Source organism: Myotis myotis, unplaced genomic scaffold (genome assembly GCF_014108235.1).
Source record: "Myotis myotis isolate mMyoMyo1 unplaced genomic scaffold, mMyoMyo1.p scaffold_m19_p_1, whole genome shotgun sequence".
Lineage (NCBI taxonomy): Eukaryota > Metazoa > Chordata > Mammalia > Chiroptera > Vespertilionidae > Myotis > Myotis myotis.
The window spans coordinates 182,628,344-182,656,094 of NW_023416313.1; the positions used below are offsets into that span (position 1 = coordinate 182,628,344).

The window sequence follows — 27,751 nt, forward strand, 5'->3', positions numbered from 1 at the left end:
AGTAGGGAGGGGGAGCGCACAAGGTAGTGGGGGAGCCAGCTCAGAGAAGCCTTAGACCAGGGGTAGGGAATGTCCAGCCTGCAGACCATAGAAGGCCCTCAAAATCATTTGGGCTGGTTCTGCCAAGACATGAGGGGTGAGTTAATTAAATGTTTGACCAAATATATCAGGCTAATTTTTTCTGTAGTATTTCTGTTTCTTGAATCTTTTTTCTTTGTAATCTTTATTGTTGAAAGAATTATATGTGTCCTCTTTTTTCTCCCATTGACCCTTTATAGCCCACCCCCATCCCATGCCTCCACCACCCTATTTTCTGTATCCATGGGTTAAGCATATATGCATATAAGTTCTTTGGTTGATCTCTTTCCTCTTTCCACCTACCCCTGCCTTCCCTCTGTGATTCCACAGTCTGTTCCCTGCTTCTATGTCTCTGGATCTGTTTTGTTCATCAGTTTATTTTATTCATTAGATTCCACATATGAGTGAGATCATGTGATACTTGTCTTTCTCTGACTGGCTTATTTTGCTTAGCATAATATTCTCCAGGTCCCTCCATGCTGTCTCAAAGGGTAAGAGATCCTCCTTTTTTTACTGCTTCTTAGTATTCCATGGTCTACTGGTAAATGTGCCACAGCTTTTTGATCCACTCATCTCCTGATGGGCACTTGGGCTGTTTCCAGATCTTAGCTATTGTTAATTGTGCTGCTATGAATATAGGGTGCATACATTCTTTCTGATTGGTATTTCGGGTCTCTTAGGATATATTCCCAGAAGTGAGATTACTGAGTCAAATGGCAGTTCCATATTTAATTTTTTTGAGGGAACTCCATACTGTTTTCCATAATGGCTACAGCAGTCTGTATTCCCACCAAAAGAGTACTAGGGTTCCCTTTTCTCCACATCCTCGCCAGCACTTGTCATTTGTTGATTTGTTTATGGTAGCCAATCTGACAGGTGTGAGGTGATAGATACCTCATTGTCATTTTAATTTGCATCTCTCTGATGATCAGTGACTTTGAGCATAGCATTTTTTCATATGTCTCTTAGCCATCTGTATGCCTACTTTGGAGAATTGTCTATTTAGGTCCTTTGCCCATTTTTTAATTGGATTTTTGTCTTCCTTTTGTTAAGTTGTATGAGTTCCTTATATGTTTTGGATATTAACGCTTTATCAGATGTATCATTGCCAAATATGTTCTCCCATGCAGTGGGCTCCCTTTTCATTTTGTTGATGGTTTCTTTTGCTGTGCAGAAGCTTTTTATTTTGATGTAGTCCCGTTTGTTTATCTCCTTAGTTTCCTTTGCCCTAGGAGATGTATCCGTAAACATATTACTGCGAGAGATGTCTGAGATTTTGCTGCCTATGGTTTCTTCTAGGATTTTTATGGTTTCACATCTTACATTGAAGTCTTTTGAGTTTATTCATTTTTAGTTTATTCTTGTGTGTGGTGTAACTTGTTGGTCTATTTTCATTTTTTTGCATGTATCTGTCCACTATTTGCAACAGCATTTATTGAAGAGACTGTCTTGATTCCGTTGTATACTCTTGCCTCCTTAGTCAAATATTAATTGAGCGTAATGGCTTGGGTAGATTTCTGGGGTCTCTGTTCTGTTCCATTTATCTATATGCCTATTCTTGGGCCAGTACCAGGCTGTTTTGATTATAGTGGCTTTGTAGTATAACTTGATATCTGGTATTGTGATCCCTCCAACTTTGTTCTTCTTTCTCAAGATTGCTAGCAGACTGATACAAAGTTGATAATTCTGTATGGCCCTCGAATGATGTTACAAATATCCAAATGGCCCTTGACAGAAAAATGGTTCCCCACCCCTACCTTAGACATTATCATGGGGACTTTGCATTTTTCATTGAGTTGGGAAGCCCTTGGAGATTTGAGGGAGAGAAGCAAGCATGATCTGATTTAAGTTTTAAAATGATGACTAGCTACTGTATTCAGCACAGATAATAGCAGAGCAAATGCAAAAAAAGGGGAGACAAGTTAGTAGCCTTGTTTAGGCATGGGTGCATATTGTCTACCTAGAATGCCTCCTCAACATTAAATTGGTTTTATAGTTCTACTTACTGGGCTTTAGAAATTATTTTCATTCAGCTGGTACTTACTCAAATACAGTTTAAATTTGCTACAATAGCAATAGAAATAATTTTCTAAATATAATGAAGTACACTGCTTTTGTAGCTTGGTTGACTACCAATGGGAAATAATAATATTTTACAATTATAGAGTGTTTGGGAGTTTAAAATGCAGTGTTTATTCATTATCTCACCTAATCCTCACAGTTTTTTAAGATTGACACATGGTTGTTTCCTTACAGAGGTGGACACTGAAACATTACATGCCAAGTTTATTGCAGGGCCCCCAAAAAACTAAAACCCAGGTCTTTTCTCCTCATCTGAATCCATTGGTTTTGATTAAAGGAGTCTGTTATGTTCAAATGATGTCTCAAGATGTTGGTGGGAAAGGGGACACTTAATATAGCAAATTTAGTATATTGTTTGAAGACCATCAACTAGTGAGCAAGATACTATGCTTGGAAGAGATACATACAAAGACAAAGATGTATAAAACATATTCCTACCCTGTGAACTTAATACTTGGGTGGTGATACTTATAACAGTAAAGATGGTAAATAACTACTACTAAAAAAAATGTCATATGCTCAGTTTCAAACAAATGATACAGCCAGTAAATAGTAAATTCTTTAGCAGTTCAAAGGAGGTAGTGATTCTGATGGCCTGAGTATTTAGGGCAACAGGGAGGAGGGTACCTGAGCTAAGCTAAAGAATGGGCAGGATTCAGTCAGACAATATTGAAGAAGGGTTTCTAAACCTGGCGGGGGGGGGGGGGGGGGGCGTGGTGGTGAGGGAGAACACATAGAATGAACAAAGGCTTAGTGATAAGGGGTTTTGTTTGTTTTAGGGTGTGTTTTTTGAGACAATGATTAACAGTTTAGTCAGAATACAAAGGTTGGTTTGAGGATAAAAGGGTGACTACTACTTTTATACATAAAGTACTCCTGATAACTAGGCTGAATGTACACAAGTTATACAGGTAAGTTAAACAAGATGTTGGAGAGCTGAAAAATCCAGTAAAGTTCTTATTTACACTTTGCCTTTTACAATATAATCTAGCAACTTTGTGGTTTTATTCTTTCTCTCTGTGTTAATCCACTTAAGTCAAATATGTGTCCGATTAAAGCTAAAAATGTTAATTTTACCATACCATACTTCATGATTTCCAGGCAGCTCCTTCCAGGAGCTTAAAATATCTGTTCATTAACTGTCTCCATCTGATGTGGTGGCTTGAGAAGTGGTTTAAGGGTGTTGATATGTAAGAGCAGATTGTCGAAAAGAAAAATATTCAGAGTTGAGGGTCTACTAGTATAATGAAAATTAGATTTGGAAAAAAAGACCAGGCTATGTAGTGTCTAACATTTCTTTCAGTTCAGCAAATGTTGCATGCCTACTGTGGCTATCTATGACTTATATGTGCTGTGCTAAATACTGGAGTACATTTGAAAGCACAGCCCTATTCTTAAGGAGTTCACATTTTGGTGGGGTGGAGTCAGAGAATATTTCATTTTCTCCTCAAGGAGAGAATTGAGGTAGTGAAAGTGCTTTATTTAATATAATACTAGTAGCTCTGCGCACGAATCCGTGCACCAGTAGCTCGCTGCCGCCCTCCTGTAGCTTGCTGCCCTGCCCCCTCCTGTAGCTCTCCACTGTCTGCTTGTAGCTCGCTGTCCCACCCTCCTGCTGATCCATGATCCGGTCATTACGTGGTCGGTCATTACACCTCACAGTGTAACAGATAATTAGCATATTCCTCTCATTATATAGGACTAGAGACCCGGTGCACGAAATTCATACACAGGTAGAGTCCCTAGGCCTGGCCGGCGATCAGGGCCAATTGGGGCCTTCCTTCCCTGGCTGCCAGCCAAGGCCTTCCTTTGTTCCATGCTGCCCCCTGATGGTCATTGCATGTCACAGCAAGCAGTCGAACTCCCGGTCGAACTCCCGAGGGGACAATTTGCATATTAGCCTTTTATTACATAGGATGTTGGTGGTGTAAGATTTATATTGAAATTGGGGAAACTGAAGGCAGAGAGAGTTGATAAAACTGTCTTCAGACTCACCCTCCCTCCAAAGGAAGTATCCAGTGTGTGTTATTTGAAGGGCGTGCTCCAGAAACATGTTCTATAGCTGCCGTCTGATCACTGAAACAGAATCATCAACATGAAGTCATACTATGTGTTCATGGCTTCCATTTCTTTATTTTCTCCTCCATTCAACAAATACTTATTAAGCATTTACTGTATGCCTGGCACCCTTTTAGGGACTGGGAATATAGTGGTCAGTAATAGAGATAAAGTCCCTGCCTTCATGGAGTTTACATTGTTGCGTCAGTCAGGCAACACTAACTAGCTAATGCATGAGAAAGTACCTAACATGTTGCCTGTCACATAGTAGGTAGGGCTCAATAATTGTTAATTACAGAGTTTGAACTTGAAGTTTGAATTAAATATCTACTCTTGGCAGGACACTTTGTTGGGGTACCCTTTTGCAGGATAAAGGGGAGGAGATGAACTCATTTACAGATTTTTTAAAAATTGTTACATTAAAAATGATGAGTCCTGTGTTCAGTTTTGGGGTGATTAAGATTATATACTATATTAAATACAATAAGTTGCCTATTCCCGACCACTTTTGCCATCGAAGATGAATGTTGAAACAGGTGCTGTTCTGTACTGTCAAAAGCAGTGTGCTCTTGTCCTGCTTGGGTGATTTTTGTGGGCTCTCTGAATTCCTGAAAAGGCTCATTGTTGTCACTGACAATGTTTCACAGAAACCCTTTATGTCATTATTTAGCAACTGACTGCCTTGGCAAAAGCTATGTCAGTTCTTTTGTTAACTATAACAGCAGTCAAAAATGATGTAAGGGACGAGAAGGCCCACTGAAACAAAGGCTGGTAAGTGCATGCAGGCACACACTCACATCTTTTAGATCAATTTCTGAGTATCATCTGAAGTAGTATTTATCATATCAAACCAGGAAAAAGCAATGTGGCATTTATTTTTTCAGTGTTTTGTTCAGCTATGACCTGTTACCAGCAACGTACGAACACTTTTTTTCCTGTTGGCTTCCCTTTTGCCTTACTATTTTTTAAATTGGAGTAATAGTTTCATACTGAGAGCAAAACAAGCCCTTTTGTGCAAATTCTTTGCAAGATTACATTTTCTTTTCTACCTACTTTTCCTAAAAGGCAGGGGATAGGATGACGGATGTATTTACTGTTGTTGAAAGCCAACGTTTTTTGACTTTCACTTGAAATAAACCCTTGCTTCTATAGAAACCAGAAATAGCTGGAAGTGGAGGTGTTAGGACCTTACATTTAGTTGCCTCCAGATAAAATGCTTTGCATTAAATCTGTGATTGGAAGTCCAAGTTGAACAGATGATGTCGTTTCTGCAGTATAGTAGGGTGTGCGTGTACGCTTCTTTTTAGAGCAAGCACTGTAGATGTGGAATTAGTTACATGGACTTTTCTCCTCCCTTTTTAGATGTGAAGCCCTCCAATATGCTAGTAAACACCAGAGGACAGGTCAAGCTCTGTGACTTTGGAGTTAGCACTCAGGTAGGTCTCTTTTCCCTCCCCATCTGCTCTCCTCTCTGCAGCATCCCCTTTTTATTTCCAATCTCCTCTCAGGATTGAAAAGTCACCCAGCCGCCAGACAAACAGAGCTCTGCATCTTCTCCTCGGCTGGGAGTGTGGTATTCATTTTTAATCTCCGGGCGAGTTTCCTTCATCAGAATATGATTGTTCATTGTTTAATGACAGTAAAAACTGCTGATATTGTAATTACTACTTACGAATAGCAAACTTCATTGATATGCAGTGTTGATATGAAGCGTTTTGGCCAGACAAAAGGGAGGGCAGAGTGGGAGCTGTGCCTGGGGAGCCCAACTGGCCCACAATAAAAATTAATATTGGGAGCAACAATGGTGGAGGGCCATTACAATGTGCAGCACAAATTTTAATTAATTTCCATTTTGGGCCTCCCCTGAGAACCCCGGTGATAGTGACCCATGAGCGTGCTGTGATGTTGATTTGAATTGCAGCCACCTTTACTCCCAGCCAAACACGAAGACCAAAGCGAAGGTCATCGTTGTATTATGAGTTGTCAAAGTCTGTTATCCCTCCAGCGTATTTAGTGTTCGTTTCATTCTAGGAATGCATGGGGTTTCTTCATTCACATCTTGAGCCATTTGAGTGTGTTCAAATTCTACTTCAAATTGACTTTTTATATCAGATGGTTTTGGGGTACTAAAGCGATAAGCATCCTGCTTAAGTGAATTGTTTAAGGTTATCTGCCATAAACTGTAATGCTGTGCTTGTTTAAATGGAAATCACATTCAAAAGAAAAGAGAGATTTAACCATTTTTAATGCCTTTGTAGATTTGTTCCCTTTTACGTAATTTTTAGTTGATTTATAGAAATGATGATTGTAGGTTAAATGAGGAATAATTGCCCATTTTATTTCCACATTATCTTTATATTGTTCTAACAGACTGTTTTGTCTCATAGCTGGTGAATTCTATAGCCAAGACGTATGTTGGAACAAATGCTTATATGGCAGTAAGTAAACTTATGCAAAAATAACATTTAAAACCAACATCTTTATGTACTTGGTAATGTATAATTCTTGAATTAATTCCACAGCTTTAGCCTAACATATCATAAGTTACAAAGTTAATTCAGTCATGATTTGATTTTTAAACCTTTCTAAAAGACATTAGGATTTATACAGGAGCTACCAACTTAGCTGATTTTGTTTACTTAACTGGTTGGCTCGAATGTGGAATAGCTGAGTTTTGAAGTTTAATCCAACAGAAAAATTGCACCTTATAGCATATTGGATACTTTGCCACATTGCTTATTTAATTAACCCTCAAATGTACCAAATTGCCAGTCAGTAAGATTGGTTGTTGGTTTTTTCCAGGAATACAAACATGCTTTGTCACCAGATCAGAATTAAATTATTGATGTGACCAACTCTTACTTATGGATCTCTGAATGTAATGGTTTAGCAGGCAATTCTCTTTAGAACTTGTACCTGTATATTCTGTTTAGTTGTTGGGCTCATGCCTATTATAAGATAATTTAGTTCCACTGAAATAAATTTACCAAGAATAAAAAGTAGAAACATAGAACTGTTTCAAAGACTGATGCAGACTTGGCTTTGACCTTTTTCTTTTTCCTACCTTTCAAGAAGAATAGTCCATAACAATGCTTTGTGCATTGGTTTTCACCATCACTTCAAGAGTTGGGGGGTGAAAGGAGACAAGCAGGAAGTTTAGTATCATTTTTGGAGCAAAGTTTTGTTTTAACATCTTAATTACGTTTTTTTTTTATTGAGGGTTTTATATTTATTCAGATAGTCCATTCCATTTCCAGTAGTCTTTATTTATATATCATAAAGTTAAATGATGTTAACATGGATAGAACCCTAGATTTTATTCTCAGTAATCTTTGTTCATATATTATCTTGACCAGAAGATCTTAATATGGATGGAACCCTGGACTTTATTCTAAGAACAGTACTGAGCACTTTTTTAATTGAGATACCGGAGCAGTTCATTTTGGTTTTGTATTGTTTTTATGTTTTTAAAGAAAATTCATTATTTTTCATTTTTCTAGGCAATGTAAAACAGATATATATTTACCTCTGAAGTCATCATACCTGTTTTTATAAAACTTAAAAACCCACCAGGCTCTACCAGGGTAGCTGAGATTGGTGAACCGCCTTTATAATTAACAAAATCTTGCCAAATGCCACAATTTCAGTCTTGAAAGAATATGAAACATTGTGATTATATAAAAAAAACAACACTAGGAATGAAACAACTTCTCAACTACCCATCATGTTCTTAGTAGTTTTAAATTGCTCTACTAATTAAATTGCATTATGTTTGAATGTACAAATCCAGATCACAATTGTCTTTCCCAGGTGTACATTAAAGAAATTACTTTTTTCCTTTTTGTTTATGGATGAATGTGATGCGTCCACCTGTTAATTGAAGTGTGAGGATTAAAATTATGAAACGTTAGCTCAGATTGCCAAAGCTAAAATTGCTTTGCTTCTTGGGTGAGTGAATTCTAGTCATCAACTTTTTAGTTCAAGCTGTAAAAAGCTTAAGGTATCTAGGAAGCGAAGAGTGATAGTCTGATAGTGAACTTTGCTCAATTCAGCAGGCTCTGGTTGGCCACGTCCTTTCCTAACTGGTGTGAGGTCAGAGGTTGAAAGTGGGAGAAGATAGAAATACCCTTTATTATTCTGTTCTGGGTATTTTTCCCTGCCTTCTCTCTGCTAACAGCCTCATGAGGGAGAAGGGCTGGGCTTGTTTTTTAAACTACAGTAGGTTCTCATTTTAGCTGGGTAGTCCATAAATACGCTTTTGTGTATTGGTTTCCACACAATATTCCAAAATACTGTAACTTTGAGTTCTACATGAGGATTTCTTCCAGGTGTCAGTGAACGGCACAGTTCTCAGGCCAAATTCAGCTTACTGCCTATTTCTGTAAAGAAGGTTTTAAAATTACACAGTACTATACAAATGCACATACACAAATGAATACATGTGAAACTAGTGAAATCTGAATAAATTGTAAACTGTACCAGTGTCGATTTCCTGGTCGTGATATCGTATTAGTATAGTACTACCACTGGGGGGAACTGGGTGAAGGGTGTACAAAACCTCACTAATATTATATTATATTATATTATATTATATTATATTATATTATATTATCATATTTACTATATCTATTATATATATTTGACTTCTTGTGAATCAATAAGAATTTCAAAATAAAAAATCAAATTTTAAAAAAAAGTTTTATTGAAACATGGTCATGCCCACTTGTTTGCATATTGTCTGTGGCAACTGTGGCACTACAGTGGCAGAGTGGAATAGTTGTGACAGTTGCTGCAGAGACCATATGGCCCATAGAGTGACAAATATTTAGTATCTGGCCCTTTACAGAAAAAATTTGCCAACCTCTGATCTATGCCAGTAAAAGCTGTTTCTGAAACTGAGTAACTTCAATTAATCACCAGTATTTATTAAGTATCTTCTGCTGTTAAGTACAGTGGAACTACTCTGTAATCCATATAAGATATGGGCTAAATAGGAACATGGTATTATATATGGCCACATTATGTGTGACATAAGAATTAAGTTGTACCAAATATACATTCAGAGAATATGAAGGCATACAATGTGATGGTTCAAGCAGTATGGGGGAAAGGCACTTAAAAGAAAGAGATCACTGTGGAAAGATGAGCAAGGACTCAGAAATAGAAGGTTATGTGACATGGGTGGAGTGATGTGGTAGAGTAGCGGACAATAATAAATTGTGGGAATATATAATTAGAGGTCATCTGATATAATGCCCTCATTTTATGTCCATTGCCCTCACTTTATGTTCATACATACTTCTATACAGTGATAATAACAATAATAATAGCTAACAATTAACACTGTGTGCCAGTTACTCATAAACTCTTACAAATATTAACTCTTTAAATCCTCACAACAACCCTATGAGGTAGGTAATATTCTCATTTTATAGACAGACAAACCAAGGGGTATAGAAATTAAGTGATTTACCCAACTTCATACAACTATTAAATAGAGTCAGAATTCAAACCTATGTATCAGACTCCAGAGACTAAACACTTTATTGCTCTACCTCTCACTATATTCCTAAATTATTTCTGTGTTGCTCCCAATCTAGATTATGAACTTCACAGGGGCAAGATTTATTCTGCTCATTCTCTTTATACATAGTGCTAAATGAATGAATTCATAAAAACTTTATTTCAAATATGACTTGTTCACTAATTATAAGCAGACCATTTTTTTCATATTAAGTATCTTACTTTCATTATAGGGTATAGAAGATCCCCAAATTACTTAGAGACATTTAGCTAAGCTGCTTAAATATTGAAAAGAAAAGAAATCATGTGTCCTGCATGTGTCAATAATCTTACTTCATTCTCCTATAACCTGAAGTGTAAGGTACAAGAAAATGATAATAAGGAAAAAGACAGGGAGGCTCTTCTAAGATCCTAAGGCATTTTAAAAAACACACACACACAGTGGAGTTTCCTTAGAAAGTTAAATATGGAACTTCCATTTGACCCAGTGATCTCACTTCTAGGAATATATCCTAAGAAACCCGAAACACCGATCAGAAAGGATATATGCACCCCTATGTTCATAGCAGCACAATTTACAATAGCTAAGATCTGGAATCAGCCCAAGTGCCTATCAGGAGATGAATGGATAAAAAAGCTGTGGCACATTTATACCATGGAATACTAAGCAGCAATAAAATAGAAGAATCTCTTGCCCTTTGAGACAGCATGGAGGGACCTGGAGAGTATCATGCTAAGTGAAATAAGTCAGTCAGAGAAAGACAAGTATCACATGATCTCTCTCATATGTGGAATCTAATGAATAAAATAAACTGAAGAACGGAGTGGATCCAGAGACATGGAAGCATGGAACCAAATGCGGAATCTTGGAAGGAAGGTGGGGGAGAGGGGAGAAGTAATCAACCAAGGACCTTGTATGCATATATGCATGGTTCATGGCCACAGACAATGGGACGGTGAGGGCCTGGGAGCAGACAGGGGCCAGCTGGAGGGGGTCAATGGAGGAAAAGAGGGGACATATGTAATACTTTCAACAATAAAGAATTATTTTTAAAAAAAATTTTAAAAACACACACACAAATTATGGGCACAGTGGATTATGTAAGAGACTTGAAAAGTTATCTGGTGAGACTGAGAACCGGAAAGTGAAGTGGTGTGTTATTTTAGAGGCAGATGGTTAGGTTCTACAGACGTTTTAATCCAAAATAGGAAAGATTTTCAACTACATTTTGAAAGGATTTCATTCAGAAGGATTACAAAAGGGATCCAGAAGGCTTTGGTGGCTTGTATTAAATTAAGTCATTTCTCATAAATTCTAATTACTAAAAATGTTACTCTGTTTTAAAGATAGACGTTCCTAAAACTTTAACGCACTGTTCAATCACTGTGATTTGCTTATTGTAATTTTTAAATCATATGTAAAAGTTTGATATTATTTTTATGAATAACTAAAGTTTTTTTTTTTTGGGGGGGGGCAATCTTACCCAAATACTTCTTCCTTGGAATCAGAAAGTCAATCTAAATGACTTTTTTAATCTCCTGAACATTGTTTTCTACCCAAGCTATTCCTATCCTTAGAAATTATCTTTACCCGAATAAAACCTATACACATTACATTATCCAACTGGATTGCCCATGCTCAGGCAGTGATGGTGATGTCAGTGGTGATTATTGGGAGGCTAACATGGACCGAGCATTCCCACAGGGCATGAACTGAATCAAGCCCATCACATGACTCATTTAATCTTCACACAACCCCATGGAGTATACATGTTATTATGACTGTCATTTTGCAGATGAGGAAACCAAAGGTGAAAGTCACTTTAACCAGCCCAGGGTATGAGTTGGCAAATGGTGAGAGTCGGGATTTAATGAGGATACCAGGTCCTGGTTTCTGGTCTGAGCAGGTTTGGTTATTTGGTCTAATCTTCTGCTGAAAATGCTAATCAAAATGAAATTTTAAAATCATCTCAAATATACTGAAGAGTTAAAATGATGATGGGGAACTCCAAGGGCAATTTTCAGATGGAATCCCGAAAGAGTTGGAAAAGCAGAATGTCGGAGCACCAGTGCTACTGTTCCTGAGGCCATTTTCCTGTCCCACAGCTGTACCCTAGGCCCAGGGTCTAGGGCAGTGATTCTCAGCCTTCCTAATGCCGCGACCCTTTAATACAGTTCCTCATGTTGTGGTGACCCCCAACCATAAAATTATTTTCGTAGCTACTTCATAACTGTAATTTTGCTACTGTTATGAATCATAATGTAAATATCTGATATGCAGGATGTATTTTCATTGTTACAAATTGAACATAATTAAAGCATAGTGATTAATCACAAAAACAATATGTAATTATATATGTGTTTTCCGAATGTCTTTGGCGACCCCTGTGAAAGGGTCGTTCAACCCCCAAAGGGGTCACGACCCACGGGTTGAGAACCCCTGGTCTAGGGCCGTGGTTGGCAAACCGTGGCTCGTGAGCCACATGCGGCTCTTTGGCCCCTTGAGTGTGGCTCTTCCACAAAATACCACATGCGGGCATGCACGTACAGTGCGATTGAAACTTTGTGGTCCATGCGCAGAAGTCAGTATTTTGTGGAAGAGTCACACTCAAGGGGCCAAAGAGCCGCATGTGGCTCTCAAGCCACAGTTTTCCAGCCGCAGTTTGCCAACCATTGGTCTAGGGTAATACTTTCAACAATAAAGATAATTTTTTTAAAAAGTGACATAGTAGATTTGTTTGAAAGTCCCAAACAAAACTACTAGATTAAAATTTTAAACTCACTATTTAGTAATACATTGGACATAGCAGAAGAGAGAATTAGTGAACTGAAAGATAGATTGAGTTAGAGCAGTCTGACTTTAGAACAATAAAGATAAATTTTTTTTAAAGTCACAGAAGTTTAAAAAAATTGTTTTAAAGAAAAAAGTCACAGAAATATTTTAAAAAGAAAAAGAAAGAACCCTTGTTTAAACAGTGTGCACTACCACTGACACAGGGATCTTGTTGACTTAAAAAAAATCCCCATAGTTTTATACATATTTTGATTACAGACTAATGTAAAGTATTTGTGCATACTTTCTTAATTTCCTGAGTAGCCTAACAGAACAGAAATTCCTGTATCAAAAGAGATAAGGGGTGCTTTTGGCAAGTAAACCCCTAGGTTATTGTGTTGCAAAGACAATTCTGGAATGAGTTAAGTAAATATGGGTCATGGGTAAATGCCAAGTCACAGAAGGTAGCTGGACGACGTGGGGTATGCATGCCAGCTTGGAGCCACTGCCCTTTAAGATCCTCTAGAAACTGCTTTTTATTTCATCACCATTCCTTACTGTTATTAGTAAGAACAGACCAGGGTTTTTTCACTCCTGTACTTAAACTTCAGTACAGAGGCACTTCCAATGAGAGTTGTGTTTTCCTGTACTTAGCTTTCCACAGTGGTGACAGCTGTCATGTCAGAAAGTAACCCAGCTTTGGCTTTTTAACTGCAAAGTGTCCATCACTGATCTTCTCTCAGTAGTGTGCTACCTGGCGGTTAGGTTTGTTTTGCTTTAAAGCGGGGAGGACAGACAGAGCAGCCCACCTTGGCTTCAAGTGTGAGAACAGCTTTGAATTTTCCAACCTCAGGCCATCAGGTCCTGGTTTCATAATCCAGAATGTGTTAAGTTTATCTTGTACTGTGTCAGTTTCAGGGGCCTCAGCATGTTGCCCAGTCCCTACCCACTGTATGAATTCTCTGGGATAGACCCGAAGAGCTGATTATGCTGAGCATTCACTCTTAAGTGCTGCATCACAACAGTAATCTTGTTTTGTTAGCTTGTTGTAAGAATAATGTCTTCAATGAGAGGTTGTCAGAATCTTGTCCTTAGGAGTTCTCTTATTTTCCATCTGATATTTGTGACCATTATCACTTCTTCTTTATTTTTTCTAATCCCTGCCCAAGGATATATTTTTATTGATTTGAGAGAAAGAGAGAGAGAAACATCAATGTAAGAGACAAACATTGATTGGTTGCCTCCCACAGCACCCCGACCAGGGATTGAACCCGCAACATGGGTGTGCCCTGACTGAGAATCAAATCCACGACCTTTTGGTGTATGGGACAGACAAAGCTCCAACCAACTGAGCCACACCAGCCAGGACCTATATTTTATTTTTTAATTTTTCTATGCTTTATTTTCAGCTGTTTGCATTTGTTTGGTAGTTCAGTGGGTAAATATATGAATATATTTAATATTACTGTTCTGCCAAAACATTTTATATGTGGGTTCCACTCTTATTTGTTTTGTCTGTACTCTACATGACAGATTAATTACAGACTATTGTATAGTGACAATTGTCAGCTAGTGGAATGAAGGAAGGAAAGGAAGAAGAGACAGGGAGGAAGACAACATTTGGTTATTCTTTAACAATTCTAGAGGATTTTAGGACTTTTATGTTTTGCTGTGAGTTCTTGATGGACATGAATGGCAATATGTGGGGAAGTGACATTAGTAGAACCCTTCAGGGGACATGATAATTATTTCATGCTTAAGACCAAATGTGCAGTAAGCATGTATTGCATGCCTTCAGTCAGCACACATGGATTGCACACCCTCGTATGTGCCAGGCATTACACTAGGTATGAGATGAATAATATAATCTCTTTGCCTCTTAAGAAAAACAGACTAGCAAAGGGATGGTTATAACACAGTGCAACAAATTAATATTAAAGTTATGAGCAACTTTTTAATGATGTACAGAGGCAGGAATTTGTAATTCTCTCTGAAGGGTAGAGGAAATGTTTGCCAAAAACGGTGGCCCTTGAATTGGGCCCATATGAGAAACATTCAGTAAGCAAAGAAGAGGAAGGTAGGTCATTGCTTCTGCGGGGAACATGAAAATATTTAGTGACTGAGCTGAGTGTATCAAAGAATCACCCAGAGAAATTATTTTTTAAAATGAAGCTCCCCAGAGCCACCCCAGAGATTCAGATTCAAGAGGTTCATTTGTAATAAGCACCTCAGGCAGTTCTATGATGGCTAGTCTGAAGACTGCATTTTGAGCAATGGCTGACTAGTTCCAGACTAGTGTGTGGCTCTTGTGACTCCTGGTTCAGGGGGCAGTTTGACACACTGAAAAGAACATCACTGGGTGTGAATCCTGGCTGTGTCCTGAATAATACACTTAATGCTAATCCATAGCTCTAGACTTTGGTAAGTCACTCAATCTTACTAAGCCTGTTTTTACATCTGCAAAATAAAGGCAATATATTTAACTTTGCAAGACTGTTGTGCAGTATAGAGTATGCAAAGTATCTAGCTCAGTGTCTGGCTCATACTAGATGGTCACTAAATGATAGCTATTACTATCCTTATATAGTGGCTGCAAACTAAACCACTCTGTGCCCCACTTTCTCAGTCGTTAAAAAGAGATGATAATAGTACCAATCTAGTATGGATACTTACATATCTGATATAAAACACGCATGAAAAGCACTTAAAACAATGTCTGTCACATAGAAATTATTTAATAAATGCACAATGGGATTGTTGATATTGATGATGATGATTATGAAGAAGAAGATGATGAAGATGGTGGTATTACTCCTGTAACTAGCTGGCCAGTTCCATATGAATACATCCTAGTACCTATTGAAATAGCAAGACTTGGATAATGGGCTCATTCATGTGTGAACAAGAAACTTGAGAAATGCTGGTGTGGGGGATTAGAACATGAAAGAAAAAGTATTAGGGCAGTGGAATGACCATGTCTATTAGCAGCTGGGATAAATGGTCACATGATACTTGGCCCTTGGGAAGAATTATTCTTGGTAGGAAGGGGGTTTTACAAATTAAAGAAATAAATAAAGGAAGGGAAATAAGACAATCCATCTTGTACCTCAGGGCAGGGCTTTATGTAATTTTATGGAAAGTGGTCCCGGGAGAAAGCAGTAAGTGCCTTGAGGTAGCCTGGTAGGTGGGAGTGGGAAGGCAGTTACAAAGTTCTGGGTTCCTGCTAAGACAACTCAACTGAGAACATCAGGCCCACATCGTCCACACCCTGGGTGTATCTCCTGCTGGTGAGTGGTGGATGCCCACTTCCTCCATCTCCAGTGGACCAGGCTGACCCTGACCCCATTTACTCTTAAGGACGTGTATGGGCTCTCCTGAAGGATGATGACTATGGTGACTGCCGGAAACTCCGGGCATGGTACAAAGAATATAATGTCCTGGGAGCCAAGAGATGTGGGTTATGGTCCTAGCCCTGCCCTGCTTAGTTCTGGAACCTTATTAAGCAACCATTCCACCTCTGTCAGACATTCATTTGTTCTTGTGTTCATTCAAAAGACCTCTATGTAGTACCCTACTGCATGACAAAACCTGGAGGCACAGAGAGACCAGGAAGGCAGCACCCACTTCAGTATGAAATCCTTCTATTGAGGTAGAGACTGTGCATGTACTGGCTTTTTAGACCAGGTACTTGCTACATATCTTGAAGGACCTCCAGCCCCAAATGGACCTTTCAGACAGTTCATTCATTCATTTCAACAGAAACCCTGATACATAGAATAAAATGTTGAACAGGTGAATCTGGGCAAAGGAAATTTGGATGATCTTTATCCTCGTCTTAATCTTTCAACTTTCCTAAAGTTTGAAAGTATTTCCAAATAAAAAGATTTTAAAAATTAATATGAAATAATTTCTAGTGATCCAGACCTCTCTCTCAAAGCAAATAAATGATAGCATATAATGCATAATGTGTCACTCCACAACTAAGACCACTAGCTCTGGAGGGAGAGGGCCTGGGTTCAAGTCTCAGTTCATTTCCCAGCTTAGGATTTTGCCTAAATGATTTCACTCATCTGAATCTGCACTTTCTTCACCTGTAAAATAAAGTTTTCATCACAGGGACTTTGTGAGGATTCAGTAAGATTGTAATCCTATCTAATAAAAGACAAAAAGAGTAATTAACTGTACCTCTGCTACGCTTCCCATTGGCTAATCAGCGAGATATGCAAATTAACTGCCAACAAAGATGGCGGCCAGCAGCCACGCAGCTGAAGCGAGCAGGAGGCTTGCTTGCTCCAGTGATGGAGGAAGGCAAGATTCCCCGCCTGCCGCGGCCCGGCTCTGAGCTCCAAAAGCAACAAAGTTTCAATTATAGAAGCTAAACAAACCCCAGAAACCTGCTTTCAGCCAGCCGCGGCCTCAGAGCTGGAGCAAGCAGGACAGCAGCAAAGTTTCAATTATAGAAGCCAAACAAACCCCAGATACCTGCTTTCAGCCACCTACGGCCTCAGAGCTGGGAGCGCCAGTGAAGGCAACAGACTTCCAATTATAGAAGGTAAATAAATCCCAGAATTAAAAAAAAAAGGAAAACAGGAGAGGCTGGGAGCTTCAGTCTCAGGCCAGCCTGAAAAGGGGCCTCAGCCCCTCACCCAGACTGACCAGGCACCCCAGTGGGGACCCCCCACCCTAAAGGGGGTGCGGGCAGCCTGAAAACAGCCATCAGCCCCTCATCCAGGCTGGCCAGGCACCCCAGTGGGGACCCCCACCCTGAAGGGGGTGTGACTAGCTGCAAACACCCATCAGCCCCTCACCCAGGCTGGCCAGGCACCCAAGTGGGACCCCCACCCTGATCCGGGACACCCTTCAGGGCAAACCAGCCGGCCCCACACATGCACCAGGCCTCTATCCTATATAGTAAAAGGGTAATATGCAAACTGACCCTAACAGCAGAAAGACTGGAAATGACTGGTCACTATGACACACACTGACCACCAGGGAGCAGACGCTCAATGCAGGAGCTGCCCTCTGGTGGTCAGTGCGCTCCCACATGGGGGAGCTGTGCTCAGCCACAATCCAGGCTAATGGCTGCCAGTACAGCGGTGGTGGTGGGAGCCTCTCCTGCCTCCTCAGCAGCGCTAAAGATGTCCGACTGCAGCTTAGGTCTGCTCCCCGCTGGCAAGTGGACATCCCCGAGGGCTGCCGGGCTGCCAGAGGGATGTCTGATTGCCAGCTTAGGCCCAATTCCCCGGGGAGCAGGCCTAAGCCAGCAGGTGGTAATCCCCCGAGGGGTCCCAGACTGCGAGAGGGCACAGGCCGGGCTGAGGGACCCCCCACCCCCAGTGCACAAATTTTTGTGCACTGGGCCTCTAGTTATATATAAGCTATATAATTTCTAGATCTTATCTACGTAATACACATATGCATATAAAATTGCTTTGTTCTTTATAAAGTGCTGTGCAAAGGTAGCAGGCTCTCTGCCTCAGCTGAGCTTGTGGTAGTGTATGTGATCTCTGGAGTAGCTTACATCAACTCACAAGCTCCCTTCTCTTTTCTTACAGCCTGAAAGAATTTCTGGGGAGCAGTATGGAATCCATTCTGATGTCTGGAGCTTAGGAATCTCTTTCATGGAGGTATGGTTTTTTTTATAAATAGATGTTTCTATGTATATTTGTAGTAATATTTTCTATCTGGAAGAATATATACATATGTATACACAGTGTTTAAAGTTATTATTTTGACATCCTTGCATGGCTTTTGAACCAGCTATTTTTCACAGGTCACCTTGTAAAAGTTAACCTAGAGTGCTTCTTAAAAATGCAACTTCCAGACTCCATCCAAGACCAGTCCATATCGCAAAGAATCTGCATCGTTAGCATATTCCCTGGGTGGTCCTTATGTACACAAACACAGAGAACTTGTGTTCTAAAAGACAGTTAAATGCTGGTTGGAATGCATATATCACTTCCAAAGGTGATTACTTTAAAGAGTACAGCCCTACTCATTTGGATGTGTAAGTTCTATGTGTTTGTTTAGAAGGAAAAAAGTCACCTTGTTCCAATATAGTCATATCACATGTTGGGGCACGGGGTGTGATATCATCTGGGGGGAGGGTAAGGTGTATGTATTTAACACAATTTAATGCTTCTGGTCTTTATAAATGTACTTAGAATGGACTTTATCTTAGTGTACTCTTTGAAGTCCCACTAAATCTCTGTGCTAAGATTTCTGTATCATGACCCTTGATCTACAAGGAAATGCATATGATTTATATTAGAAGAACATCTGGGTCTGAGTTACAGTATTGTAGAGTCTGGACACTCATAAGTGCTTCAAAAATACTTTGATTCAGATAAAAGAGGGCTGTTTTAAAACTATAAAGGTCTCCTTAAACAAGATCATAGGTAGAGTTGCATTCATGCTTTTATCACCTTCTTTTGGTCAAGTACTTTTTGTATGAATTTTGTAATGTATGAATGCAACTGGATTTGTAAGGAAATATCTTCAGACTGAATTCACCTGCACTGAGGAAAGAAAGCAAATATAAAGTATTCAGTGTTTATTAAACCATATTCTCTACTTCTTCATAAAAAGGGCCTCCAAGAGGAAATGCAATATGTGTGCATCAGCTTATTGGTTAGCCATAATAGGGGACAGACACTCAAAACTGAGTCTCTCAATAGAATTCTGAAGGGATTGTTCAATTAGCCTGTGTCAGGGAAACTAGTACTTTTGATTTGTGAGGCTCAGGCCTTGCTGTTGCATAATTTTCCTTTAAATTTTTGTCATTGAATGTATTCAGTAAATGACCGGATAAACTGTAGAACATCTGTAAAGTTGTGCGGTGTAGAGATAAGAACCCTACATTGAGTATGAAAGACCTAGACTACAGTTCCAACTTGGCTACTGGCTTTCTAGGTGGCCCTCTGCGAACCTCACTTGGGGTTTCAGCTTATTCGTCTGTAAAGGAGTGACCTCTAAGCTCCTTTCCAGACTAACATTCAGTGACTCTAAGCAGTCTGCTGCTGTCTCTCTTTGTCTTCCTGCAACAACTCTAGAGTTATATGACTTAGACAGTGGTATATCCTAGCTTGGCATAATTTGCAGAGGCATAGCAATACTGTGAGAAAGCATAACTAACAGATTTAAGATTTTGAGCCCATATAAATATTCACCATCCATTCCTTCCACATTTATTTTTTCGTTCATATATCGAGGTCTTGCCATGCCTGCTGGTAAGCATTGGGGATATAGCAGTGAAAGGAGACTCCAGTCTCCACTCTCATGGAGTTGCATTTGGGGAGGGGTGGAGTATGAGGAGAAATAAAAGAGAATTATAACTAAATATATAATTTGTCAGGTGACGATAAGGCCTGTGTTTTATACCAAATTCATTTGGGGTACAAGGTAATGAAAAATATGTGATAGGGAAGGGGAGTAGGAGGTTTTGAGTTCATAAATGAGTAATTGTAGGCAATTCAATAATGAACAGAACTCCAGGGTTCTTTGGGGGCAGATGAGATGAGAGCATGACCTGAAGAGTTTGGAAAGTTAATCCAAAAGAAGCACTTGAAGGTCAAGGTTCTTTTTTCACCACAGTATGCTTGGAGTAGATGTGATAAATCTTATTTAAAATCACTATAGATAGAGAGCAGTGTGAAGCTCAGTAGCACTTTAAAATTCTGAGTGATAGTGTTCTGAAGTAGTTGACCTCTTCTAAGAATTGCTTCTCTTCTGTTTACCCTCACTTTCTATGTTTACACTCTGAAGAATAGAAAGTTTCATTTCCTCGATAATTATTATTTTAGCACTGATCATGTGCTAGGCCTTGGAGAGTGGGACATACAAAGCTGACAAAAGCCTGCCTCTGCTGGAGAAGACAACCGCCTGACACCCAGAACAGTGTAACAAGGTCTTCAGGAAAATGTTTATGAAGGACTCAGTCACAGAGGGTGGGTGGTGAGGTGGTTCTCAAAGGAGTTGACAGTTGAGCTGGGTTGGTCTTGGAGGGAGATTGCCACTGGGAGCAAGAAGGAAAAGGTGGAGGAGCCCTGGCCACCCCCAGCACACTCTAAGGTGGTCCTCTGTAAACCCTTTAGGAGAGCTCCCTTGTCAAAATAGGCAGGTCTCAGCTGGGCCATTCTACTACTTCTGTGTGGATACCTTCCTCCACCTGCTTTGAGTCAGTCAGTTTATTCCTCCAGGGCGTGAGGGGTAAAGAAACAAAAGGGATAAAAACTATGAGAAGCTGAGCAAAGGAATTTTCCTGAAATTACACAAGAATCAGATAGATACAAAATGGGAACTAGAGTTTTCTCCCTCCACCTAGCACCCCCACCAGCCCCAACCCCCACAATTCCATAAGCTCCTGACCCCTCCCTGATGCAGGAATCAGAAGGTTGTCTTCGTTGTTTTAAACTCCTAACATAACGAGCTTCACCCCTGCTCGCCGGCTTCATACTGCCCCTTGTTAATGTGCTGCCACTGTCCCCATGGGGAGTCATAACAAGGCCTCTCGCCACACTCTTTCATAAAAGATGCTATATGCCGCTAAAATGTGCCATATAAAAAGCCACAGACAGGTACATTTGTGCCTTAAGCAAAGAATCTTTAATATCAGACTATCTTTTATCTAGGAACAGAACTGCCCCCCGTCTCCGCAGCTCAGCATCCCTCTTTTTCTGGGATAAAGTGGGTCTCTTCCAGAATTGTGTTAGCTGTATGCAATGTTTGGAGTTGGCAGAAGTAATATAAAGATGGAAATTACCCTTAAGAAGGGAAAAATGAGATTATTCCGCTTGACGAGAGCATGGCAGTTTTACTAGATGGGAAGAATTTGGCCCCTTTCTGTGTTTTTGGCTTATGGTTTCCAACTCAGATCTTTAAATGTGTTGTAGTTCTCCTTGTGTGGATTAGTTATGGAACCAAATAAAGGTCATTGCCAGCCCTAGCCAGTTTTACTTAGTGGGTAGAGCGTCAGCCTGCGGACTGAAGGGTTGCAGGTTTGATTCTGGTCAAGGACACATACCTCAGTTGCAGGCTCGATCCCCGGCCTCAAGAGGCAACCAATCAATGTGTCTCTGTCACATCGATGTTTCTCTCTCTCTTTCTGTCTCTCCCCCTTCCTTCCACTCTCTCTAAAAATCAATGGGAAAATATCCTTGGGTGAGGATTAACAAAAAATAAAATAAAGGTCATTGCCATATATGAGGTTTAGTGGGCTCACTTGGTAACAGGGAAAAGAACCCAGGTGGGCTTGCACCTTTTCCTTGAACCTTTCTGACAGGAATTCGTGTGGCAATGCAAAAGAAAGAAGAAAAGGAAAAAGAAGCAAGACCCCCTAGCAAGGGTACAAGATCACTGAACTGGGACAAACTGGGAGCATTAATCCTACCCCCAAAATACCTGTTTGGCTCTTCTAGAAAGCTCGCAGTGATTCAGTTGACTGGGTCTGTTCACCCTGCTGGTTGCTACTCAAGACTTCAGAGCTATACTTTAAAATGAAAATGAGTTTGTTACATAATAAGGACTTTGTTTTACCAAGTTTGGTGATTTTATTTAATCCTTAAGGGTGAGGAGAACCTAAAACATTTTAGGGCACATTTTTTTAATTTTACAGGCAACTCAGTACTTCTATCTTTTCCCACATAGAGGCTTGAGGACAGTCCCACTGTTGTTGTTCACTAATTAGTTATTCCCTGTATATTGTTGTCGCATTTGCGTCATAGCCATATTTGCAAAAGCTGGATTTTTAGTTGCCCCTTCTTGGGTAAAAAATAAGTAAACATACACCTTTTCTAGCTTTGCACCTGCAGCACGCAGGACGATGCATATACATTTAAAAAGGCACCAGGCCAGTCCCATAATGTTACCCTCACTGGGTATGTTCTGCAAGTCCATGTTCTGGTTTGTGATTCTGTCTGGTGGGTTATGATAAACCCTGTTAAGATGGAATAATCTGTTGGCAGGCTTTTCCGCAGGAGTCACGCTGAAAGCCCAGTCTTCAGCACATGCATTTTGCTCTTTTCACTGGGGCCCTCGCCTTTCTGCCTTTGTTTGCCTCCTCTCTCTGCCAGTCTCTTGAGTCCAAGGCATAGAACAATCCAGCTCAATGTGCTTAGTTAATTGGAGTGTCATCTGGTCCTCTGAGACCCTCTTCAGCATGATCACTGTTTCATTGAAGTGGTTTGAATGATGAGTTAAATGATGAAAGCAAGGTCCGTGGCTTAGAAAAATGTCTCTAGATAGGTGAAGAACATACTCAGAGAGCCACACAAGGTCACTGTCATCAAAGTAGCACCATCTTCTAAAGCTTTCTATGGGTTCTGTTGTTTGGACAAAGAGAGTTTTTCTTGTGAGTTTTAGAATTACCTTTACCAAGTTTTAAAAAAAAAAAAATCCATGGACTAACTACTACACTGTTCACTCTACATGGTATGTCATCTTTCTTCACCTCCTTAAGATTTAAATACCCATTCTTCATGAGTCCGACTCTGATCTCTCCAGCTGAAAGTAGTGTCTTCTGACTTTATTGTGACATGTGGATTTTCCACTTTGTAAAACAATTTTCTCATAGTTTCTTATGATGGGCCATCAGATTGATTCTCTCAAAGTCTAACACAATTCCACTGCCCTAGTGGTATTCAATAAATCTCTTGGGCTCAGTTTTTTTGTGCTTTTTGTAATGGTTTTAAAGCAGTTTCTGAAAATAAAAGAGTTTAAAGTTAGTTTGAAGCCTTTAACATAAGCACTCATAAATGTTTGCTGAGTAGGTCACAAATGCTTTACATGTGAAGAAGGGCTTTCTGTTTGCCCAAGTATCAGACCTAGATTGAAGTGTCACCTCTGCCAGGATACACTATAGATCCTTCGATAGGTCATTTAATCTCTCTGGGCCCGATCCCTCATTTTTAGGTGGAAGCTCTACTTCAAAGCTTCTGGACAAAGATCGCAATGAGGAAGTTAAGCCATTAGCCCCCTCTTTAAAAGGGATTGCCTTTTGAAAGGTTTATATTTGGTTCAGAAAGGCTACTAATTTGGTGAAAGCATGGAATGCATGCTTTAGCTTCCACTCTCACATCAAACTCCAATAAAAATCACCATAAAGGAATTTCGAAAGGCATAATATCATAAAGGCAAAACAAAAGGGAAAGGAGGAGACAAGAGCAACCAAGTTTTGGATGTGGGGAAGCAGATGGACAACAGTAAACAGCTTAGCAGAACTGAGAATGCTGAAGTCCTAAGCAGCAGTGAAGAAAGGAAGGACCCCTGGTTTACTGTAGAACACTCAGAAGGCTCAGGAACTGTGGCGCCAAGTATCTGGACCTAGGAGGGGATGTGGGGGCAAAGAGAAGAGAATTGTTTTCAAGTCTGCTTGAGAAGCAGTTCCTCAGATTCTTCCCTAACTCAGCACGGCAGACAGTTGCCCCTCCCCACCCTAACACAAGTCTGGGTAGAGGGTTATTTTGGAGAGAATAAAATAAGTGATGCCTGGCATCATAGAAGACTGCGTCCCATTACTGAGTACAGACACAGTGAGTGCAAGTTCGGATTTTAAATGTTGAGACTTCTCAGCCTTCTTAGCACACCCTGTTCCTAGGACTGGCAGCCAAGATGACCTTTCAGGCAGGAGATTGGAAGAGACTTTCCATAGGGAAATCTGACCAAGAAGTCTTAAAGACCCAGCATTGGGAGTGCCCCAAGGACACAGCCCCGCTGGATCCTGTTACCTCAATCTGCAGGCTCCATCGATGAGCACAATGTTTCAGTTAGATTTCTAGTGCCTTACTCTTAGCAGGGTATCTGAGGAAGGCCTTTACGGTGAGAACAGAGACCTAAAATAACTTAAAAAATAATAACTTGGAGGGCCTTGGGGAGACACACTCAAATGAATTGCGATAGTATTCTCAGAGAGGTAGAAAATACTGCATCCCAGAAAATGAGAACAGGCTGCTGTAACAAAGGAATTTTCAGAACAACAAACACACAGAGAATCAAAAATTAGGGACCCAGATCAGGAAGTCTCCCATATGGAAAACAGAAGTTTCAGGAAGAAAAAATAGAAAAAACAGAGGAGAGGAAATCACCAAAGAAAATGTTTTCATTTTAACTTATAAGGTGAGAAATAGTTATATGTTTGAGATTGCCCTCCTCTTAGTATTCCTACAGAAAAAAAAACCAAAAAACTAACTTTTTTCTAACTGAAAAAAGGCCCAGAGAAAGTTTTTTTGGGGGTGAAGGAATAGTAAATTTTTAATTGTCTGTATTTATCTATAATGGAATTTTTCCCAAGGAAAATTTAGCATAAAAAGTACAACTAGTTAGCTATAACAGCCTTGTCTTATGGAGATGTTAAAAGCTCTGAACACACCTCATTTTTAAAAAATTTTGCCTTTACATGTATTGTTTAATGGATGCCAGGTAAGACTCATCGGATACCAAGAAAATGAAGTGTGATCTTCTGCATTACAAACACACAAAGCTATGTGAAATGAAAATAAAAGTATTGACAAAGTAGCATGGATCACCCAGCCCAGTACCCTTGTCAAAAGCTTCTGGAGAAGTGTGATGAGTATGTAATTTTTTCCTATGACAACATCTCCAGATTCAAGGGCAGTCATCCTAATTCTTTAACTGTTTAAATGCTTGGACTTTGGATTAACCAGGTATATTGGCACCACCGCTTATAATCAGTGTGATCTTGGCCAAGTCATTTGCCACTCTAATTGTCAGCTTCTTATGTGTATAATGAAGATAACATTACATAGAATTCATTTATTTCTCAAATACTTACTGGGCACCTTTTATGTGCCAAACACTTTACTAAGTACGGGGGAAACAGGTAACTAAAATAGGCATGTTCCCCTTCCTTGTTGAACCTGCAATGTAATGAGGGAGGCCGATGATAAAAAATAACAGTAAACACATATTTTTTGAAAGTGGGCACTTTCTCAGCCCTTTTATAAGCATTTTCATTCAACAATAATAACCCCATCAGGTTACTTTGAAAAGTAAGCTTCTATTTGAAATAACATCCACATCTGTGTATTGGGTGCTTACCAGGTGACAAGAATTATGGAGCGCTATCTAGACATGGTTCCTGCCTCTAAATACATATACGAAAGAACCCTTCCCCCCTTCCCTCCCTACAAAAAAAAAAGAAAAGAAAGAAACACCGAGAGACACAGCTGTCTCTAGTGGTCTCCAGCTGTGGCTTTGTCTGTCTCTCTAGCCTTGGTGATTACGAACCTGGGCCGAGGGTGACGGATGGCTCTGGATGTCCTGTGAGCAGCTGCTGTCAGCGTCTCCAGACCATAAAAACATGGCATTTGGTGTGATCCACTTAAGCACTGGGATTTTCTCCTCTTCCTTTTTACAATCATTGCCAAGCTCATGAGTGGAAGTTGAATCTTATTATAATATGTTCAGTCTGCTGCTCCATCTAATGAAACATCTTACCTGTTGATCACAAGTTTCTGCTGAAAACCCTCAGAAGGCAAAAGGATCAAAGCTAAAAGGGTCTAAACACCAAGGAACTTTAGGTGGGAGGTTGGACAGGAAAGTGGGCAGGAGTGTGATTTCGGCGTCCTTCTTGCCTTCACTGACGAATGCTGAGAAAAGAGCACATAACAGTTTCTGTCGCTTGTTGCTCTCTTCTTACTCCCCTCTCTGTAATTATCTTCATTTTTTTCATTGTCATTTTTTAAAGAATTTTTCTAACTTATTGCAAGAATAAGGAATTGTTAAAATGACCTCTGGCATATGATGGATTGACTAGTTCAGCCCTTTGCAAGGTTTGTGAAGGGATCCAGCTGTCTCAGATTACCATGCCTAAACGTGCATTTTCCAGGGTTGTCAGTGACAGTAGTGAATGTGAAACTGCCGACCAAGTGAAGAGCTTCCCACTGAATGAGGCATTGTGGAGCTTGCTTTGTGCTCAGAACGATCGTGAACACCCAGGAGATTGACAAAACAGCATGGAACAGGTGCTAGCAGTCCCAGCTAAGCATTTTATTATTTTGATGGATTTCAGGCTCATTGTAAAGTTTTTCCAACAGCACATGTTCAAATTGTGTATGCACACAACACATACAATTTGGACTTTAAAAAAAAATCATTAAATCAACAGTCTTGATATGAAGAATAAAGAAATAAAGAGAAAACAAAGCAAACATTTGACAGCCATACTCAGACATTTGAAGGGTGGTCAGCAGAGAAGAGAGGCTGCTGCTTTATGACTGGCAGCCTGGACTTTCTGAAGCTAACACTGTTTTCTGTTCAGTATAAAGAATTTTCTAATGGATAGATCCCTGCACCCTTCCTCCTCTCGCAGTGGAGTCTGCCTTTAGGGGTAAAAGTGCCCCATCCCTTGGGGGCATTTAAGTAGTGACTGAATAACCACTTGTTTCAGGGTTTTGTTTTATTTTAAAGGAAAAATGCTTTGTATACAGTATAAGGTTGGACAGGATGCATTCATTTATTTGTTAGTCATTCAGGAAATGTTGGTTGAGTGACAGTTATGTGGCAGGCACTGTGCTAGTCACTTGGGGACACTGCTGTGAATGAATCTGAGTTTTCAGGGAGCCTATGTTTTAAAGGGTGCTTGACAACAGTAACCTATTAGAAACAGTGTTATCTCTTCGGGGTAACTGAGCGATGTGGAGTTCCCTTTGAGTCAGATCTAACAGATAAGAGGCCTGTCTTCTAGTGATTTCTGTCAGCTCTGGAATTCTTTTGAGTGTGATGATTTGGGGAAGCACTGCTGCTACCTTTAAGACACCCAGTGCTAAAAACCACTGGTTACAGAATTCTGTCAACGCTCAAGTCCAGTGACCTGGAATTGGCTTTAAACATGAACTTAAAGATCCTACAGGCCATACTTTGGTTCTGAAATGTATAACTTTAATATTTTTATAGCACTTTCTTAGAAAATTATTTTACTCACCTTATCTTGTATTTAGAGACTAGAATTTTTTTTTATTAGCAGAGAGAGTTTAGAACTTTTAAAATCAGATCCCTCCTCTTACCAGTGAGGAAGCTCAGTCCAAAGAAAGGAGAGAGTGTGCCCACAGTCACGGCACCCAGCTAATACTCAACAGAAAAGCCTAGCGTCTGGGGCTTCTCATAGGAAGTCTAGTGTTCTTCCCTCTGATTCCTAGCTATTGACATCTTGCTCAGTGCCATTCTAACAAGAAAGATAACAACATAACATTTTATGTGTACGTAACATTTAACAAAGGCATT

At 39.9% G+C, this 27,751-nt stretch overlaps 1 protein-coding gene across 14 annotated transcripts in view; it reads left to right on the forward strand.

The window, feature by feature from the left end:
* Positions 1-27,751, forward strand: part of MAP2K5 (mitogen-activated protein kinase kinase 5) — a 266,429-nt gene that overhangs the window by 142,327 nt on the left and 96,351 nt on the right. For all 14 annotated transcript variants that reach the window (XR_004966995.1, XR_004966996.1, XR_004966997.1 and 11 more), the window contains 3 exons: positions 5,581-5,654; positions 6,606-6,656; positions 18,070-18,141. Coding sequence is in view for 11 of the 14 variants with exons in the window: in XM_036305713.1 (XP_036161606.1) it covers positions 5,581-5,654; positions 6,606-6,656; positions 18,070-18,141 (197 nt within the window). In the remaining 3 variants the exon portion in view is untranslated. The remainder of the gene's footprint in view (positions 1-5,580; positions 5,655-6,605; positions 6,657-18,069; positions 18,142-27,751) is intronic.